Source organism: Pygoscelis adeliae, unplaced genomic scaffold (genome assembly GCF_000699105.1).
Source record: "Pygoscelis adeliae isolate BGI_AS28 unplaced genomic scaffold, ASM69910v1 Scaffold255, whole genome shotgun sequence".
Lineage (NCBI taxonomy): Eukaryota > Metazoa > Chordata > Aves > Sphenisciformes > Spheniscidae > Pygoscelis > Pygoscelis adeliae.
The window spans coordinates 157,896-178,928 of NW_008824872.1; the positions used below are offsets into that span (position 1 = coordinate 157,896).

At 43.5% G+C, this 21,033-nt stretch overlaps 1 protein-coding gene across 1 annotated transcript; it reads right to left on the bottom strand.

The window, feature by feature from the left end:
• Positions 1–821: 821 nt before the first annotated feature.
• On the bottom strand, positions 822–20,302 carry PLA2G4C (phospholipase A2, group IVC (cytosolic, calcium-independent)). The gene is given in 10 exon segments (XM_009324507.1): positions 822–985; positions 1,623–1,791; positions 5,678–5,832; positions 12,616–12,756; positions 14,231–14,248; positions 15,438–15,531; positions 15,913–16,021; positions 17,836–17,978; positions 19,194–19,310; positions 20,291–20,302. Coding segments are annotated over 10 exon segments (1,122 nt in total).
• Positions 20,303–21,033: the final 731 nt, after the last annotated feature.

Consider the following 21,033-nt stretch of genomic DNA (forward strand, 5'->3'; position numbering starts at 1 on the left):
ATAGCTCACCTATTTAAGAAACACTTAAGTTTAAATATGATACACAGAAAATGCAGAAAAATGAACAAGCGAGAAACACAGAGAAAGAAAGAGGTTAGAAAAGCCAGTCTCATGAGCAAGCCAGAGCCTAGCATTAGTTCACATTTGGTTCATATAGACAGACATCCTCCCCTTGTGCAGAGACACTCCAGTTTTACCAGCATTGTTTGTAAGTGTCTGACCATCGGACTTTTCTTCATCTCTTTCATGGTTCCTCTATTATTCATCTTCCATTGTCAAAAGCAAAAATTATAGCAGTTCTTTTTTCCCTTTTAATGTGTTTGTTTAGTACTTATCTGTCTAATTCTTTATTATCTGTCATACTGCCTGGTTAGCTATTCTTCTGTGGAAAGCCTCTCTCACCCCCCCCTCCCCCCCCCCCCCCCCCCTTTCATCCCTTATTCTTCCTCTTTGTTATTTTTAGATTTTTTTTTTTTTACTTTTAGAATTTCCTTGCAAAGACCAATGCCTCCATCTCAGCCAATTTTAAAGGGAGCCTCTTCAGCCCTTCAGAAACTCAGCCCATATTATTCTCACAAACGTGTTTAAAATGTGCCACATGATTCACTCCCTAAGAGCACCTTTTGGTTCTTTTGACTATAGAGGAACTTAGAGAGGTAGCTGAGATGGAGAAATCTACATTACAGTTGTCCAGAGCACAGTATGAAGACTAACACCAAATGGCCAAAATGAAAAGTGCAGTGGGGTAAAGTATACTATTTATAGCAATTCATAAATCCATTATCTCGTACTGAAGGAAAAAAAACCCCTCGCATTCAGAACTAATTTGTGTGAGAGGAAGACACAATCTGTGTTATCTCTTGCAGAATCTTCTCACGGTTGTTGGATACATTCAACCCTGCTTTCTCAAGGAGATCTTTGATCTCTCCCTCTGGGAAGAACGTGTGAAAGGTGGGAAACCTTTTTCTGTAGTCTTGTATTTTATCTAGAAAAAAGGTAGACAAGATGTGTAAGTAAATGCCAAACAGAAAACTACAAGATCATTCAGGAGAAGCATGGACTTGAGGAAAACATTAATCCCTGAAGATCTGCAAGTTTCACATACAACCTCTTTATCACATTAAGATCCTGCTGCAGCCAGTGAAGAGAGAGGAGGAGATCAGTCAGGGTCTGGAGGTGCCTCTTTCATCACCTGCTTAATCAGTTGTCTGAGAGAGGGGGATAAATCTCTCTCTGGACCTGCCTGTTCCTCACCAATAACTATAAAATGAAGTGGTGGTAAATATCCCAGACTTGGTTACTCTGCCTTCTAAATGTGATGCTTCCCCAGCTCCTCTTTAGTAGAAGGACCACAATCTAATTACACTGGTTTACAGAACAAACCAAGAAGACTGTAAAATCCTTATAGCTCGGGACATACGTCGCCTATCTGAGAGGGTGAGTACGTTAATGCCCATGCAAGCTTCTATCCATTATACGCAGAGCCTGCCCTGTTCCTTGTCTTCTGTGCCCATTTGCGGCAGCAGTGCTGAGTAAAGAAGGACTCTGAAATGCATGGCATTGGAAGTTGAGAATATGAAGTACAAATATACAGAGATAAAGTTGTGTAGAGTGCATGTTACCAGAACAATTCACATTGTTGAAGAGTGGAAAGTGCATGACTGCAGGGCATGACTTGTCTCCTCGGAAAATATAGCAATCAGAAGGGTTGTTCTCATCCATTTCCTGATCCTCTATCTTGGGAAATGGGATAGTGTTTGCCCGGCAGTATGCATCTGTTTTCTTGATAGTCTGAGACACAGAGAAATTGTATGCATTTTTTAGTTTGTTTGCTTGTTTCTGAACTCCTAGAATAAATCAATCCTATCTCCAGTAATTAAATTGATTAAATTAATTAAAGTGATTAAATTAATTAAATTGATCGCTACAAAACAATGATGGTTAGTTAAGAAACTAACCATCTATATTACTATACTTAATTGTAATGTATAATAGATTTAAAAGTCTAAGTTTTCCTCAAGCATTCTCTGAGGAACAGACTAAGTTTAGAATATAAGTGAAAATCAAGCACTCATTTCTGGGGTCACTTCCAGCAAGAACCTTTGTTTAACAAATCACAGCTACACCCAGAAAGGCAATGTGGCTGATGTGGAAAGATGCCAAAATTAAAGGGATTTGGCATCTATAAAGCAGCCTGAAGACATCACCAGGTTCACAGACTTTCAGAACAAATTTTGCTTTCCAAAGCAACCCCTTCTGTTGCTCTGCCACTCTAACAAAATTAAAAACTCGCTGTGTGTCGCTTATGTCGATCTGACTGGCAAAGGGAGACACTAAACCACTTGATTCAAGGCACACATTAACTTTAATGTTGGCTGGATTTTGCATGAAAGCATTGGCTGGGGTAGGCGTTGTGTTGGGAGCTTGCACAAACTGAGATTTTCTGTGGTTTCCCTGAGAAATACTATTCCCAACTGTTCAGGAGTTCAGGGGAAGAAACAACCTTCGAGTATTTTTCACTCTTCTCTGAATGGGTTTGCAATTTTCTGCTCTAGATGGCACAAGGGTTGTGAACAGCAGACACTTTATGTAAGCTTCCCAGAGTAACTGGGATCTTACACAATTCATTCCAGCAACCCCTCCACAAAGAGTGCACTTCACAACCAAAGATGGGGCCTTAGGCACTACTGGCCTCTCCCATCGACAGGCACTTATTGACACCTTGGTATTTCTGTCACCCCACCAAATTGCCTCGGGGGTTAGATTCTACAGATTTATCCCTTTTCCTTAATCACTGCTGGGAAAAGATGGAGTTGTAGTTAAAGACATGATGACTCTTGCAGTCACAAAAGGCAATCAAACCTCTCACAACATCTTCCTGGAATGATATGAAAGAGTAATAATATTTTGAAAGCCTAGCCAGTTCTTTTTAACTCAAGCTACCCAAATTCATCCCCTAGGCATATATGTTTAAATGGAAGCAATTCCAGAAACAGTATTGTACATTTACCCTCATTTGTAATGAAATTTTTTTATCAAAGGAGAAAGGAAATGGAGTATATTAGGAGGAAAAAGCCTACACAAAGGGAAACTGAGTAAAATTCTTACAGATACTGATATGAGGTCTCCTCAAAGGTAAAAGAGGTATTTTGCTGTAAATGCTGTCTGTCAAAAAGTGTTATGCCTTCTGATAGGAGCTTCTCTTACCTCTAATAAGGGTTTCTGCTGTTCTTCCCTGAAGAATTACATTTTCCAAACCCCTTTTCCTTTATTTTTGTTGAGGTGTGAGTTGGTAAGGACCAGATCCTTCCCATGAGCCCATGAGCTCCGTTTAGTCTCACGCCTGGGTCTTCAACCCCTACATGAGCTATGTGCTAGGCACACTGGTCTCCTGCTCAGCCACAGCCATGCCTGTGCCTCAGCACTCTAGATCTGAGCCCTGACCCAAAGGCTGACTTCCCAGCTTGACCTTGGAATGGTGTCATCACTATGGACCTGCCCAGCGATCACTGGACTGGTTACCCTCAGCAGACCTGATCCTTACCTGCCACCGATCCTAATCCGTATTGACTTCCCAGATTGACCTTGGACCTGCCTCGTCACAACCAACTTGCTTGATGACTCCAACCCTTGGTTGAACCTGCCCTGCTTGTCTCCCTTGGATCCTGTGAAACTGGACACTGGCTGGCAAGGCCCTGCCTTGCCTGCTCTGTTATGCCGCCTGGCTCCCTTTCCCTTAGGAGCAGCTGGCTCTTGGCGGTTAGCTCAGGCCTTCCTGAGGCCTGTGCCAAGCACCATGGAGCCTGGCCCACGCCTGTGCAGGACCTCGCTGCTATGACTCCTCTTGAGGGGCGAGCCTGGCCCTGGGCTCTGATATCCCCACGGTGCCAACCTCCTACCCTTTCCCAGGCTCCTGAGCGAGGTCCTTCCTCAAGCCTGTCAACCCTCCAAGGCTTGCCAGGGGCAGCTCAGAGAATCCCCTGCCCCACCCTCTTCACTTCCAATCCAGCCTGGACCCCGGCCCTCCTTGTAGGCGGCTGAACATCCCTACTCAACCCCAAATCTCTCATGCCATGTCCCCTTTCCAGTTCCCAGTCCCTGCCCTGTCTCTGTGACCCCTGAAATAGTCCACTGACAACCACTGCAATGAAATCACTTTACAGAAAGGCCCTTCTGAACCCAGACCTCCCAAGCATGAGGACACACTTTGCTGGGATGGAAGACTACTGTCAGTGTCCTGAATGCACTAATAGGCCTTAACGGTCCTGGGGCCTCCACCCATACCCTTCCCATTGGCCCAGGGGCCTCACTGACATTGTACAAGTAGCAGTGGTCAGCTCAGCCACAGATGTGTCTGGCCGTGGACTCCATTGATCCACACCCTGACCCACGGACTGACTTCCCGGCTTGATCCTGGACCTGCCTTTTCACCATGGACTTGCCTGATAATCTGGGCTCCCGATTGACCCTGTCTGACAATCTTGGACCTGTCCTGCTTGTCTCTCTCAGGTGCTGCAGGGCTGGACCCTGGCTGGTGAGGCCCCTGCCCTGCTGGTCATGTTATTGAGCTTGGCTCCCTGTCCCTTAAGGAGGAGCTGGCCCTTGCTGCTCCCTGACAATCTTATTTGTAGTCAAACAGAAATGGGCACTTGAAAAGATCAGTTAATTTTCAATGCCTACTGTAAGATGTTCAAAGGAGCCAGAGCCTCCAGATGCAGCTGCATCCACTGTCCCTAAAGTGACCACACTGAAAATACGCAGAGAAGCAGCAATCTGAGATATCCTAGCACACTTAAAATTCTTATGAGACACTAAACTTCAAGTCCGAAAGAAATTCCAAATCAAACATTAGGTTTGAAAGGAACACAAACTATAGCAAGGAATGGTGATAGTTTTGTATAGTGTCCTTCCCCCACCTAACTCCCCTGACAAAATAGAAGACTTCAGAGCTAGAAACACAGAATAAGAAAAATAAAAATAATTGTAAACAATCTCTGATATGCTCACAGTAGAGGGATTTTTTCTGGTTTTTTTTAGAGTGCATCCTTTCCTTAATTTTTGTTACCTGAAAGTTTAACAACTTCCTGTTGTTTCCATTCTTTCAAAAAGTTCCATTCAGCACCTGAGTCTCTAGGAAATACCCTTGCTTTCTGTCATCTTTGAGACTGGCTGCATTTCTGCTCCTTTCTTGCCTCTGGAAATTCCCAACCCCCGCAGCTGCTGCAGGCTTTTTGCTGGTGAGACTGTCATTTCCTCATTCTGCTCACCAGGATGAGGTTCTCTTTGATGAATGTCATCAACTGCCCTGAAGGAAGGAGTAATATCACTCACCCGCAAAAAAATTCTGGTCAGCCCTAAGGAAAAAAGGGAGGCTAAGAAATTTGTGAGCTTTCCCCCTGATGCACCCTTGATAGCCTGACAGCTTGATAACCTTGGTAGGTTACCATACAATACCTGTGAACAAGACAGACAAAATGGCTCACGTTCTACAAGTATCTGTTTCTGCCAACTGCCTAGAAAAGAAGCCCAAACAACGTGATGATCAGCATACCAACCTGTCAGAATCTGTTCAGACATTTCTTCAAAAATTGCTTTGACAATGATTGTAATGCATGTCTGCAGCCCCCAGCCCAATGACCCCAAAGGAGGTTCTCCAAAGCCATACCCACACATGTACCTCAAAAGGATCTCCAGAGCTGAAATCAAAGGAAATGATCAGATCTGTTTGCCGCTGTGCTCAAAGGACCAGAGGATAGGCAGAATTTATTGCCAGGCCAGCGTCAATCAAAGAGATGATTTTGTTTTTGACCAGGTAAGAGGGCTGAACGTTAGCTAATCCAATGAAAAAAGGCAATGAGATTTCATAAAGACATATACAAATACATATATATAGACACATGACCAGCCCCAAAAGAGTCCATTGGTCTTCACTGATGATGCACCCCAACAATGTATTGAGACCTGCCTCTCCTGCCCAACCAGATGTCCAACCGTATTCTGACAAGAGGAATCCAAATCCCTCTGACCTACCTCTCTCTGACTGTGGTCAGCTGCAGACCAGAATTCCTGATGCACTTTTGGAAAGCCATGAGGTCACACCCCTAGAATTATGCACCCACAGTTTTAAGATAAGAACATCTTTGAGCAGAAAAATGAATGCATGAGCCAGCTAGAGATCATGACACCTAACTGCAGTTGTCTAAATGCAGGTTTCTACTTACACGCTAGGTGCCAAAGCTTCCATTATCATCAGTGAACATCCAGCTAGGGGAGGCAATGGAATCTAGAGACCAATGTTACTGCTCATGCAACAGGAGCACAACTCAATTTCATAAACTTAGCTGTCCAGTTCCAGCTCCTTCGGTTACTTCTTGTGTCCTCCAGGTTCTCTTCCAAAAGGGCACAGGGGTCCTATAGGTTTTATTTCATGTCTTCCAACTTAATGCTGTTGTCCCTTGTATACAAGGGCAGTTTGTGTGTCATTAGATGCTTGTGTTTATGTGACAGAATTGAGCTTATATATCTGCAATGATGTTGCAGATCTGGATTCCCGTAGTGTGAAATAATTCTGTTTATGACTAGTTTATTCGCTGCCCATAAGGGGCTGCGAATGGGCAGCAAATTAATGCTGTTAACAGAGGGTGGATCCTGGGAAGGAAAGCTATCTAACTCGCTGTTTTAAGAAAGTAAATGGCAAAACCAGTTTTCTTGGTTTAACATCACACAAACACAGCATAAAAGCTCTGCTAAACCCCATGCATTCTGCCCCCTAGATCTAGTCGGATAGCATAACCACTCTGTATTTTCTGAATATAAACAAATCATAATTTCATTCGATATTCTTACGGCAGTTGTAAAGGAAGTTATTAGTCGTTCCCCATTTCCAGGTCAAGGCACATTGGATTGTTTTAAGCACCATCTTACCGACATCCCACACTGAGCCTGGGAAGAGACAATACAATTCAGAACATAGCTGAATCTAGAGAACGTCACTTTTCAACTGGTGCGACAAAATCTGGGGGAGATGGGTGGTGGTAGAAGAAATATGTGCAGACAGTGTACAGCCAGCCTGCGGGCCAAGGCCCGAGAGCTTCAGAAAAGAAAGAACCATGCTTTCCACTAGTTCAAACAATTAACATTAAGCAATGGAATCTTAGTACAGCTGAAACAGATTTGAGTGAGCCGCTCAGGGCACAAACTATACAGGACTTGGGCCCTAGACCAGCTGGCATATTCCCAAGCTTGAGGCTTACAGGCTCTGGAGTGGACTGATTACACCAGCACTGTACAAGAGTGAGGCCTGAACTTTCCTGGGCCTCTTACAACATTCTTGTGATTCAGAGGGGTTGTTATTTCTCTTCATCTTCTTTCCAGCTGAAAGGGCCCTGAATAAAATGAGAGCCGTGCTACAGCTTGGTCGAATGACCTGTACAAGGTGGGGGACATTAGGTGAAAGCCATGAGAGCATCAAGGGATCATGTGAGAGAATGTGAGAAGACCAGCCCAGTGAAAGAGTGGAGGACCGTACTGTGCAGACAGAGACAATCCAGGCCTTATCTGTGAATACACTCCTTGGAACAGGCATTAGAGAGAAAAAAGACCTGTCTGCAATGTCCAGATTTACTCTCAGAGTACCAGTCAGTTCAGTCCAGAAGGAACTTGCCAAAACCTGCCCATACCCTGGGGCTGATGGAATGAGCAGAGGCCTGGATCTAAACAGGTCGTGTACCAGCTAAACATTGCAAATGTATTTGAGGAATTTCAGTGTGAAATTTTACTTTGTAACTTATTTGTGTCTTGCTTAGACCTCTTCCTGCTCTCTTTGATGCAAATCCAAATAATCCTCATTCCACCCACAACCAAGTCTATTAAATATTGCAGACATAAGCTGAGTGAGTTCAGTTCATTGAAAACAAGCTTCAGTTTATATAAAAGGGCAGAAATGCTGCTTAGCTGCCAAAAAAACCCCAAACACCGTAGGAATGGAGTTGCCTGTAAAGAAAACCCAGTTTTGCTTAACCCAGTTTTGCTTTACGATGTCTTGGTTCATGACTTTTTCTTTCAAAATTTCCCTAATGATGCAAGTTCCAAATGACACTTGACATGAGGGCACACTAGGTGTCCAACAGCAATCCACTCAGTAATCCACTACCTGCAGCTGCCGAGATCCTGTACTTCATCAGTTTGGCATGTCTGAGAAGTCTTGCTGACAACACAGGCTCAGTCAGGAACAAAGATAGATGGGAAACAGTGATTCTTCAGGATTAGATCTCTTATTCTATTTACTTAGGGAGGCAGATTCTAAGTGCTTTCATGAGACTTAAAAGCTTTGTGGATATTGGCAAGTAGTCCCTGGATGAGAATATCACTGGCACGTATTCTGCAATATGGCTTTCACCAGGTCTTCCTACAGTGGCTGTACCCAAGATTTACACTGGAATTCAAGTTCACAAAACTCCAAAGCTGGAACTTTTCAAAGCACATACAATACAAAGAGTAATCAAAGATATTAAAAATGAGATAAACTTGCCTAGGAGGTTTGCATGGGATAATGGTGAAAATCCTTTCAGAGTACCTTCTTCTCCAAGACACACTGAGGAAGATCAAGCGGAGAAAAAGCACAAAATCAGTCACATTGAAGAAACACATAGATGGCGACCTACAGGGCAACTTTTTACTACAAATACAGGTGGACATTTCTACCTGGGGTGGAGAGGGCATTATTGTTATGATAAGCATTAATGCACAATACTTGCCTCCAAATTCCTTTTCTATCTCTTTGCCCAGTTCAGCACAGCTTTCCATTCTTTTGTCCTTTGTTTTCTTTGCCCAAGTATTACACATTTCAACGCACAGTTGGTAGGATGCACTTTTTTCCTTGTCTTCTTAAAAAGAGAGAAAGGAAGAAAAGGAAAATATGAGAATGCACAACAAGGGAATCACCATTTGTAAAACCATGTTACTGAGAATGCAAGTGCTTAGAAATCTCAGCATCATTCACTTGCCTGACCATATATTCAACAATTTCTCGAAGACTTCCTTAGGATCACTCCCACTTACAGCACACAACTGAAGGTCTAGTAGAAGAATATAGGGCTGATAAGCCATGGAGGTATCTGAATTACTCTCTAAGAAAGATGAGAGAAAAGTTACATCAGAGTGGAATTTATCTTACCAAACATCTGATTAGACAGTAACTGACGTGAACTAGTGAAGATATAGTCCCTGCATCCAGTGAAATCTGTAGAAACACTGACCTCATTCCTCTTATCCTAAAGAAGTTGTTTAAGCTGGTGAGAGGAACCATGTGCCAAAGTGAGTATTCTCTCTGTTGACAATAAAAACACCTAACAGTGAGCATTCACATCTGGACAGCTGCACAACCATACCAGGATTCAGATGGCCTTTGTGTTCATCTTGGAGGAAAAGTTCCGTGAAACAAAGTAGCAGGAGGAGGAGCAGAAATATAGTTTGGAGTAAATGGGAATTTTCTAATATGCCTCAAATACTTCATTCCCATTTTGAATTTTAAAATAAATAAACAAACAAACAAATAAATACATAAAGGAATTAGAAATTTAATGATGATTTGAGTGAAGCCTGATGTGATTTGTTCCAGTATTACCAAGAGAATACCACGGGAATGCATTTTGTGTTTCACAGTCATTAAAGTCTAAATTTTCCAGGTGAACATTTCAAGATGGAAGAAGAGCAAAAAAAAACAAAAGAAAATAATTCTGTGGAAATTTGAATTCTACAAGAGGAGAAAGAGAACAGAGCAACAGGTCCATGAAAGGTGCCATATTTATTATTTACTTTCTTTTCCTTGAAGACTGTTGTCAACCAGCAATGATGGTTAGCACAGTATGATTTATCTTCTGCTAAATTTATGTTTAGAACATACATGCTGACTTGCACTTATTTCAGGAACTGGAGCTGAGCTGTTCCTGATCTGGATTTTTATGTCTAAATTTTAGGTCTAAGTTCTCCCACCAAAAGAGCCACAGACACTGGCATACAGACTGCCTGTAGCGGCAGATGTGAGGGTGAGCCAGATCTGCTCTTTCACCTGCTCTGCCATGCCTGCTGTCCCCAGGTTTCCCAGGTGGAAAGATCAGCTGGCGTATTGCAATCTAGAGCCAGCGCTGACTCACAGGCAGTGTGGACAAGCAGGAAGTTTGGACCTGAATGTGAGCATGAGCCTTGAATCTGCATGGCGCAGGCTTCGCTTGTACTCCCTGGCCACAGCAGCCACACAAGACTGCGGTAACACCACCTTCCCAGAAGCCGGTTAGTAAAGTGCATCTCACACGAGTGAATCCCTCCAAAATGTCAGGGCGGTTATTTCAGTTACATGTTCAAGATCTCACAAATCATTATGTGTATGAGTGACAAGGAGGTCTGGATTTCCTTGTGCCTGGCTGACACTCCTGTCAGTCCCCTAAGGAAAACATGGGGCAAGCTGCAAGCAATTGCAGCTCCACCAGCAATTGTGGGTGTATCCCATCAGGTCCCATGGACTTGCTTGCATCCAATTTGTTTACATGTTCCTTAACCTGATGCAACTTGTTTACATGTTGCCAAGGATAAGGGACTTCCTTGCTCCAGACTTTCCTATTGGTCTCAGGGACCAGGGGTTCCTGAAGGCCAGTCGAAACAGTAGAGAGTGAGGCAAAGGCGGCACTGAGTGCCTCAGCCTTTTCCACGTCCTTTGTTACCTGGACTCCTGCCCCATTCAGGAGTAGGTCCACATTTTACCTAGTCTTCCTTTTGCTGCTGATGTACCTGTGGAAGCCCTTCTTGTTGCCCTTCACATCCCTCACCAGATGTAGTCATGCTTGACACTTCGGGTCCCACTTGGCAGTTTCCTCGGTGCCCATGATGAGGAGCACTGGGGGGTGCTCCACAGGTTATCACCTGAGGGCCACACAAGCAACAGCTCCCTCTCCACAAGGTCTCCTAAATCCAAGACCCCAACAAGCAGCAAACCTCCCTAGACAAGAGATCAGATCCGCTGATGGGGGTGTCTGTCCACTGCAGCACGGAGCCTCTCACTGCTATCACTCACCACTTCCTTCTATTGGTGGTCAGGCTCATCTGGCTCTCATGCTTCATTTGACAGAGCTCTCAGTCCCTCATGCTTGCAGTCCCTCATCTTTTCTGAGCCTACTAAATGTATTCCATAACTGCAAATCTTCAGGGGGAGCAGCAGCCTTCCTCCTGCTGCCAGAAGTCACCAGCTTCCAGCTTTTGCAATTGTGAGCCTCCATTTCCCAGTCAGATGCCCACAGAGCGCTCCTCTTTTGATACAGTTGGAATTTTGGCTCGCCAAGCTGCACAGTCTTGGATAAGATCTGGACAACCCCTATCTTGTCATCTCCAGTGATGACAAATGGGGTACCAGTGGAGCTTCTGTTAGGCATAGCTGTATTTCTGTTTGGAACTAGAGGACTGCAGGGATTACTCAAGGGTAATGTGAAGTATGCGCTCAATTTCAGCAGGTGCCACGACTGATTTGAGCATACCAGACACAGAAAAAATGTAGTACCTCGTATAAACTTTAGATTTTCTTCCATGCTTCCAAGAGCACTCTCCCATAAGGCTGAAACAAAAAAAGAAAATGTACTTAAAGTGCTTGCTTTATAACAGTCTTACTAAAAATTCAGTCCAAGTTTGCCTTTCGGTAGTACACTTCTCTTACTTAACTTTCAAAATCTGTAAGACAGATGTCTAAATCGAAACTCCTTGTTAGTCTTCCCTCACTGTCTACTGAAAGAATTATACACCTCCTGAGAGTATTTACTCCCTCTTTGTCCTGCTAGGTCTACACATTTTTGTAGAACAGCTTTCTATGTTCCTTAAGGCCAGAATCCCATGGAAAACATTGGGTACTCTCACACTGCAGAACTCTTGGTTGAGCACTTCCCTGGGCCCACGTCACGCATGGAGGCATAAGTACTCTTCATGGATGTGTTGTGTTTATTTGTTTTTCCTTCTGAGTGAATTAAACAATAAGAACTAGAGTGCCTTTTTCTTCCCCCTCACCCCCATAGCATGATGCCAAGGGTGTGTTTTGAGGAGACCAGGGCACAAAGTCATTAAACGCAAGATGTTTTTTAGGATGCCAAGTATGTTTAGTTGTGTCACAGACAAGTGAGATGAGATTTGCAGCTATACTGCTTAGGTAGGGAATGAAAGAACTTTGGATCTGAACTGAAACAGAGTGAAACAAATCAGCAAAATAGGAGCTACCAGTCCTCACAATAGGATGTATCGAATTTGGGAAGCGTTTCTCCTTGTAAAGTGAACATGCTGGGATTATAGAATATTTAGACATTCAGGTTGGAACTATTTTATTAACTTCAGTAGTCTACAGTGTAGGTCTCTAACTTCCCAAAACAACCACAGAAAATTGGTCAATGTAGACAGTGGAGTGTAGACAGGCATTCAGATGTTCCAGTTTGAACATTTAAAGTGAGACAAACTGCTCTCCAGAATTCATATACTATTATGCATGCATTCATGGAATAATAGATGCATTCTTGTTACCTACAGAAAGATACAGAATAGCTAAACCTGTATTTTTTTCTACAAAGCGGAATTAGGAAGATTTACCTTGCATGCAACAAATGTGTTTCTTCTTCTTCTTTTTCTTCAGCTTACCCTTCTCAAATTCACTTCCAAAGTGTTTGGTACTCACAAAAGCACCCAAGGCAGCATATCCAGCCTCATGTGGAGTGAATTCAAACCAAGTCCCTGAGAAAAATCAAACAGCTTTGTCACTCAGTATTGGGAAGCATAGCTGACGTCACTGTCCCAAAGTAGCATTTTGGTTGTCTTTCTCCTCCTTTCTAAAATCCTCTGATATTAGCTGACAAAGATGAATTGGCATTTGGGGAACAAATTTAGTCGTAAGCATCCTACCACCTGCTCTTCAATATGCTCTTGGTATCCTTCCTGTCTTGGCCTCCAGCTGCCACACCAGAAAGGTCTTGGTTTCCCACAGATCATGTGTCATATTGTACAGCTCTGTGCGGATCTCTCAGATGTGTTAGATATCTCAAGGGCCTCTCGATGCTTATGCATAGGTGACAGAGTCTGCCTGCCGTAACACTCTCTAGGGTCGATGAAGAGAAGAGATTGGGCTTGATTCAAGTACCCACAGATATGTAACTAGGAACCCGTGGTACCTAGGGACCTATGGTGAATGGAGTCATCTGCATGGGGCCAACAGTTATGACACAGGACTGAAATAACACTCATACTCTTTTAGAAAAGTAGGGGAAGTAGGGAAGTAGGCAGAGTATGGTAGGGCATCTCAAATGGAACCACAGGCCTCTGTGTGGACAACTGAATCAAGTCTATTTGCTCCAGAGAGGGATCAATTATTTTAACAGGTATGGAAAATAAAATTTGATAGCAATGGTGAAACTTTTTGTTGGTTGTGACTGTTATCCTGCACCCACCTGCCCAAACTGCAAAGCCACCTACTCTTCATTTCATAATCCCTTCCTTGATCGCATTTCCTTTCCAGACTGAAGTTTCCAGTTCTCACTCAGACCTTCCAGGATTATCACAATTCCAGGCCAGCTTGTGCTTTATAAATCAAGTCCCATCACCTTAAATCAAAGCCTACCGTTGATAAGTGGAAGGAGATGATCTGTCCTCTGTGCAAGTAGGGATAGGAGGGACAGTCAGAGTTTTAAACTGTAGTGAGGGAAAAGTCAGTTTAATGGGACAGGGTAAAAGTAGTTGTTTGAAAGTAAACTCCATGTGAAGGCCATCTCCCTAACTACTGAAAAAGGATATAGTTGCCTAGTTCAGTTTTAGAAGCACTGGATTGTTTTGGAGCTCCACACAGGGCTGACAGGTGTGATAGAGCATTTACAAGAGATCTGCACCCTGCTCAACACTCAGATGGAGGCCAGGGAGATCTATGATGGCACTAAATGCCTGTATTCAGGCTTCTACATTTTGAAGATCTATTTTATTGACATTATATTTAATCTGTTTAGCCCATTCTATTCTAGGGATGCCTCACCTTATCCTATCATGAAAGGCACTTTTACCAAATGTGATTTGGCCCCTGGAAGTGCCTGTTTTTCTCCATTATCTATAAACAAAGACATAGGCTGACAAACTGCAATGGGATGTCAGCACAGTTAATGCCTGCCATTAGGTTAAAGGAACCTGATGCATGGTATTTAACACATAGGAGCCCATATTTTACCTGGAAAGTTTCCCCCTTCTTAGAATCATAGAATCATAGAATCATTAAGGTTGGAAGAGACCTCCAAGATCATCCAGTCCAACCGTCAACCCAACACCACCATGCCCACTAAACCATGTCCCTAAGCGCCTCATCTCCCCGTCTTTTAAATACTTCCAGGGATGGGGACTCAACCACTTCCCTGGGCAGCCTCTTCCAATGTTTAACTACTCTTTCAGTAAAGAAATTTTTCCTTACATCCAATCTAACCCTCCCCTGGCGCAACTTGAGGCCATTTCCTCTCGTCCTTTTGCCAGTTACTTGGGAGAAGAGACCAACACCCACCTCGCTACAACCTCCTTTCAGGTAGTTGTAGAGAGCAATGAGGTCTCCCCTCAGCCTCCTTTTCTCCAGGCTAAACAACCCCAGCTCCCTCAGCCGCTCCTCATAAGACTTGTTCTCCGGACCCCTCACCAGCCTCGTTGCCCTTCTCTGGACACGCTCCAACATCTCAACATCCTTCTTGTAGTGAGGGGCCCAAAACTGAACACAGTATTCAAGGTGCAGCCTCACCAGTGCCGAGTACAGGGGCACTATCACTTCCCTGCTCCTCCTGGCCACACTATTTCTGATACAGGCCAGGATGCCGTTGGCCTTCTTGGCCACCTGGGCACACTGACGGCTCATGTTCAGCCGGCTGTCGACCAGCACCCCCAGGTCTTTTTCCGCCAGGCAGCTTTCCAGTCACTCTTCCCCAAGCCTGTAGTGCTGCATGGGGTTGTTGTGGCCGAAGTGCAGGACCCAGCACTTGGCCTTGTTGAATCTCATACAGTTGGCCTTGGCCCATCGATCCAGCCTGCCCAGGTCCCTCTGCAGAGCCTTCCTACCCTCGAGCAGATCAACACTCCCGCCCAACTTGGTGTCGTCTGCAAACTTACTGAGGGTGCACTCAATCCCCTCATCCAGATCATTGATAAAGATATTAAACAGAACTGGCCCCAGTACTGAGCCCTGGGGAACACCGCTCGTGACCGGCCGCCAACTGGATTTAACTCCATTTACCACAACTCTCTGGGCCCGGCCGTCCAGCCAGTTTTTGACACAGCGCAGAGTACACCTGTCTAAGCCGTGAGCCGCCAGCTTCTCGAGGAGAATGCTGTGGGAGACGGGGTCAAAGGCCTTACTGAAGTCCAGGTAGACCACATCCACAGCCTTTCCCTTTCTTCACTCAGTTTTTCCTTATCCACTGCCGCATAAATCGGGTAAGGGTTTATTCCAGTCTCTGAGGCCTCCTTGTGGTCAGCCAGCTCATTCTCATCAAACTGGAAGATAAGTATGGACTTCTGAAGGAACATAAAATGACCCTCCCCTCTGCTATAACACTGAGGACAGCCCCGCTTAGGAGACTGGATTAACCAAGGAGTTGGATTAACATCTTCTACCTTTCCATACCTAGAGATAAGATGTCATGCTCTAAAATACTGCTTCAACTTATACAGCTCCTCAAAAAACACCCACCGAGGTCAAACGTAGTTGCAATTACTCTGAGATCTTCAAAACACTCCTCTGAGATCTTCAAAACACTCCCAAGGTGTTTGCAGTGAGCTTCTTACCTGCTGCAGTATTTTGTGTACAAGACAGGAGGCCCAGAAGTCGGTGAGTGACTAAAGTTCATCTTCTGATGACTCCCGTAGGGATTCTACTGCTTTCATACGATTCCAGGAGAAATTACTGAGGTTTTTGCACAGTTCCTTTTCCAAGGACATCAAATTTTCTGACGATTTCCCATCTTCATACAGGAGGGACATGCACCTTTTAAAGAGAAAGGCAAGTCCTAGCTCTAGCATAGGGGAAAGTGAATGGGACTTTCCTTTTTTAGTTTGAATCTGCATGCAGATATAGGAGTGTCTTTAAAAATGTATCAGAGGAGGAAGAAGTCCCAGGTTTTTACAGAAGCAAGGCACTTTACATCATAGAAAGGTGTCATTATTCCTTGACCACTTACATCCCAGCTGCATACTGATAACATCATTTAATTAGTTAGATGAGTTGAAGCTGGATTTCAGCTGTGTACGTGCCATATATTAAGGGTAAATTGCTGCAGGAATACAGATTTTGCAGCTAGAATACTAGTGGGAAAGATGTGAAATCTGCCAAGACACAAATAATCCATCAAAGAGCTCAGAACAAACTTAAACACGTAGAATGTTTCACATCATGTCATCATTTTGCTCTAGAGGCTTGTGACCTTTTTTTATCAGTTATTAGGACCAATAAATCTGGTACACTTACTGAGTGACATCATCTCCTACTAAACTTACAGTTCTCAGCTCATGCTGTCTACCTGCAGAGATGTAAAGGCTCACTCTATTCCAAGACCAAGTCCACAGCTTAATTCAGGTATAAATTAAGGTGTACAGCATTACCTTCTTCATCTAGAGCAGCATATGTCTTGACTCTGTGCAAGGAAGATGTTCTGGATTACTGCAGACGTGGTACCTAACCATAGACAGTGACAGTTGAGGTGGCCTGAAATGTCCAAGACTTCCACCCTCATGTGGCAGACAATAACACAAGATCTGTGAAAGACCTGTATCCTCTTGAACCAGCTGCTGAAAACCAGACAGGATTTCCTCCTAGGGCATCTGAACTGTCACTGTCACTGGAAGTCTGTCTTTAGAGAACATAAACCTATCCCCTCCAGTAAAATGGAAGGAGAGTTGTGTAGGTCACATACAGATACACGTACTGAGATGTCTACATTTAGACAGAGTTCTATCCTTACAGGGCAGGTGTCTGTATGTGACCTGTAAGCTAGACTCCCTTCACAGTCACTTCAGCGTAACGACCAATCCTGGCATGCCATTGACATGCTGCACGTGGGCCCTAAGTTAAAATGGCTCATGTTCCTGAATGTCATTTCTTTTCTTTGCATATAAGGTAAGCCTAAAAAAGTAGATGAAGTATCAACATTCAAGACCATAACCGTACATATATAATGCATTTAACCTGCCACAAGGATGAGTGACATCACCACAGATTTGGCAGATTTGATGCAGTACGTGCAGGAGACCCGGTGGTCTTCCAAACTGGTAGGGGGCTGGCAAAGTAAGTACCTGAAATGGCACTAGGTATTTACATTTAGGCACCTGGCTCACTCCCATACACTTGAGAGATGTGGCTTAGTGGCATGGGCCCCTCTTAAATATACCACAGCCTCTATGTAAACAAGCCCTGGTGTTCTGGGTAGTATGCTACCTAGAAGTTTTCAACGCTTTCCTGGCTGCTTACCCCTTTTCTGCTCCTCACTGCCTGTAAACAGGGGGAATTGCCTCCTCCAGGAGGTAAGACCAAATGGCCAAGTGAGCTCTTTATTTGAATCACCATCGAGAGACACTAATTTCTTCCTCTTTGGGGGTGAAAGGTCAGTCTTGCTGAACTGTAGTTAATGTCACAAATATTCCCTGTGCCTCCCACCATTGCACAGGCAAGTATCTCACCTACCGCTGGGTTCATCCGTTGTGAGCCCAACAGGGAGTTCTGAACAGTGATGAAAGTGTCAAATTGCCATTGAATCTATGGAGCAGGAAAAACATTTGCAATCACACCAGGCAACAGGCACCTACCAAGTGGATCCCGACACCCCACACAGATACATGACAGCATCCAAGATATTCTGATTCTTCAGCTCCACCAAGGTTCCTAGCAAGGCTATCATGGCACGCAGGCCTCCGCCTGATCCCAGAACAACAATATTAGGCACATTATTCTGGGGAGTGGAAGACAGAAAACATATTTCTTTTAGAGCAAAGGCTTAACAAACAGACAGGGATAAAGGCTATTGCAATTCTCACTTGACCTGCTTTCTTGCTTTAGGACACATTCCACAATCTGCTTCTTTTCCCCTATTTCTCTTTTTCCTTTACATCACAGTCACAGAATGGGTTCTCCTTTGTATTGTGCTATCACTTGTCTTCCTGGTACCGAAATTTGTTGTGGCTGTGTTTCTGTGCTGTAGCTTCAAAATATAAATAAATCTTGAGCAGTACTCATTGTGTTTCTCTAGTTGTCACCTCTATTCCCTTTTTGTCACCAAGAACTTCATTTTTTCCCAAAAAAAGTAAGGTAGAACTATTACAGCCAGCCACAGAAATTTCTCAAGAAACAGGTTGTACTGGATCTGGCTGGAACAGAGTCGACTTTCTTCACAGCAGCCCATATGGTGCTGTGCTTTGGATTTGTTGCTAAAAAGGTATTGATAACACACCAATGTTTTGAGTGTTGCTGAACAGTATTTTCCTCCTGTCCCGTGGGAGAGGGGAGTGAGTTAGCAGCTCTGTGGGTGTTTGGCTGTTGGCCAGTGTCAACCCACCATGCATGCCATGAGGATAAAATGAGCATGGAGTCAAAGAAAGATGTGTGCAGAGTTGTATTGTATGCCTATGGTCACGGTATATGAAAAAGCATAGGGGCCGGAGTTCCTGTATCATGTATGTGATGGTGTGCATCTGAGGATGAAAGGGTTCAAAGGTAGAAATGAATGTGTGCACAAGAACGCACAGAGAGATCAGAGAGGTGTGTGTGTGCACGCTTATTAGGATACAAACACATTCAGGTGGTTAACTGCGTGTCTTTCGAATGGTGCATATATATTCATATATACACATACATATAGAATTATAAAAATATGCATGTATATAAATATATGCAAGGGCAAGTCGATGAATTAATTAATTAGCTGATAAATATAGGAATTGTTGCTGGAAATTCCACTGAAAATTCAGTGTCCCGCTCCCTTTTTTCTCCTTGGAAATTCCCAGCCAGAATCCTTTTCCCAGCAGTGGACAGAAAGCCTGCTCTGGAGAACTTGTGATGACAGATGATGCTTCTTAGGGACTGGACCTCACTTCAGATGGCACTCTGTGTGCCATTCACATCACTGGAGTGTTATCCTTCTTTCCTTAATAGGACTGTCAGTGCTTACCTGGTCACAATGAATCCCAAGTTTTTTCAGACACATCAGTACTTTTTCTCTTCTCTTCTGAGTGGCTTTTATCTCACCTTCTGAGAGATTGGGAGACAGACGGACTTCACTGCCATCCTGCCATAGAAAGTGAAACACATTCAGGGTAAGACTGTTTCTCACTGCAAGAAACAACCTATGGGATCCATACAGACAACGCAGCTTTCTACAGACTAGCCAGTGTTCACTCTGAGTCAATGCCTAACAGTATCATAAAGAAGATCAGGGAACTCATTTTTGTGTTACACTTTAAATACAGGATGAAAGATTTATGAACCTAATAAACAAAGTGAAGAGAAAGGAACACAAACAAAAATTTCAGTTCTTCCAGACTAAAAAGTCCTCAAACTCCTGACTGAACAAAACAGTCCATTTTCTGAAAGGAAATGTTGTTTTGCTTGCTAGCAGTTTTTCACAATAGTAATGCAAATCTGAAATATTTTTTCTTCAAATTCAGTGAACTTCACCAGTTGATTTCCTTGAGCCAATGGTGTATTTTTCAGTTAAAAACAAATGTCTAACTTGATCTATTGTTCACAGTAGCCTAAGGAATACAACTTTCCTAGGTTTGTATTATAGATCAGGTGTATGCCTGCAGTAGCATTCATCTCACTTAACCTTCAACTTCAGCCTGAAATCTGCAGTCCCCTGAACATCCTTAAACATCAGTGGAGAGCAAGAAGCGCTTCTAGAATATGACTCCTATACCATATTTCAGACACCCCAGAGGTGCCTGTTTAACTGCACTATGAAATGCATTCGCGACTAGCTCATATATAGAAATCTGTAATGCAGATGTTTAAAGTCAGGTGAGATGAATCCTACCCTTGTTCTGATTCATGTCCTGGAGGATCCTCTTTAGCTATCATCTAGAGAGGAAGTCTCAACAAATTGAAGTTAGTCCTTACAAATACTTTGCAGAGTAGTATTAGTATGAAGCACATAGAACATCCATTTTATAAGACAGTCATGACACAAGGGTCATAGAATGTGGACAATGAAGCAGTCAGAAGAGGAATTAAGAAATAGAGGGGAAACACAGGGGAGAAAGAGCCTACCTTGGTAGCCATTGAGACGTCTGTCTTTGCTTCCGGAGACCTAGTGGAAAGGGAATGCATACCAATGTCTTAGCTCAGAGTAACTTTCAAACTGCAGAGGAGCTGAATTTATTTTCCTACTACCCTCTTCCAAAGTAAAAAAAAAAAACAACCAAAACTGTTTAAAAGAAGGACTGAGTAATTATCATATTGCATCATACTAGTCACCACCTAGGATTAATGATTCGCAGCCTGAGGGTTTTGCCTGCTCCACCTTGTCAATATTGCCGCAATTTCCATATGCTAGCATATGAATATGAAATGTTTGATGCCAAAAGGATTTATAAATATTGTGTATATCCAAAAGCAATCAGATGACCATCATTAGCCTAAACAGTTACACTACCATTGGCAGTTACTTCTTACTTGACTCAGTCTAATTTGATAACATATATGAAAAAGCTGTTTCAGGTTTCCAGCGTTCTGCTTCCCGAGGGGAGAATGGAAGCTTCCTGATACAGGCTGAATATACCTTTGGCCTAACACCCAGCTGTTAACAACCTAACCTCAAGAAACAGATAAAGAGTAGTCTTATGGGTGTGTGCTTGTGTGTATAAAACAAATGGCAGTATTCTAGTTCCCTGTAAGTGCTGAATGCTAAGTGAAACATTCATTATGCGCCTGCCCAGTTCCTAATGTCTCAATCAGAATTTAAAAGGCCACTACTGCTATCTGATAGAGGTTTAGTCCCAGTATGGCCATGC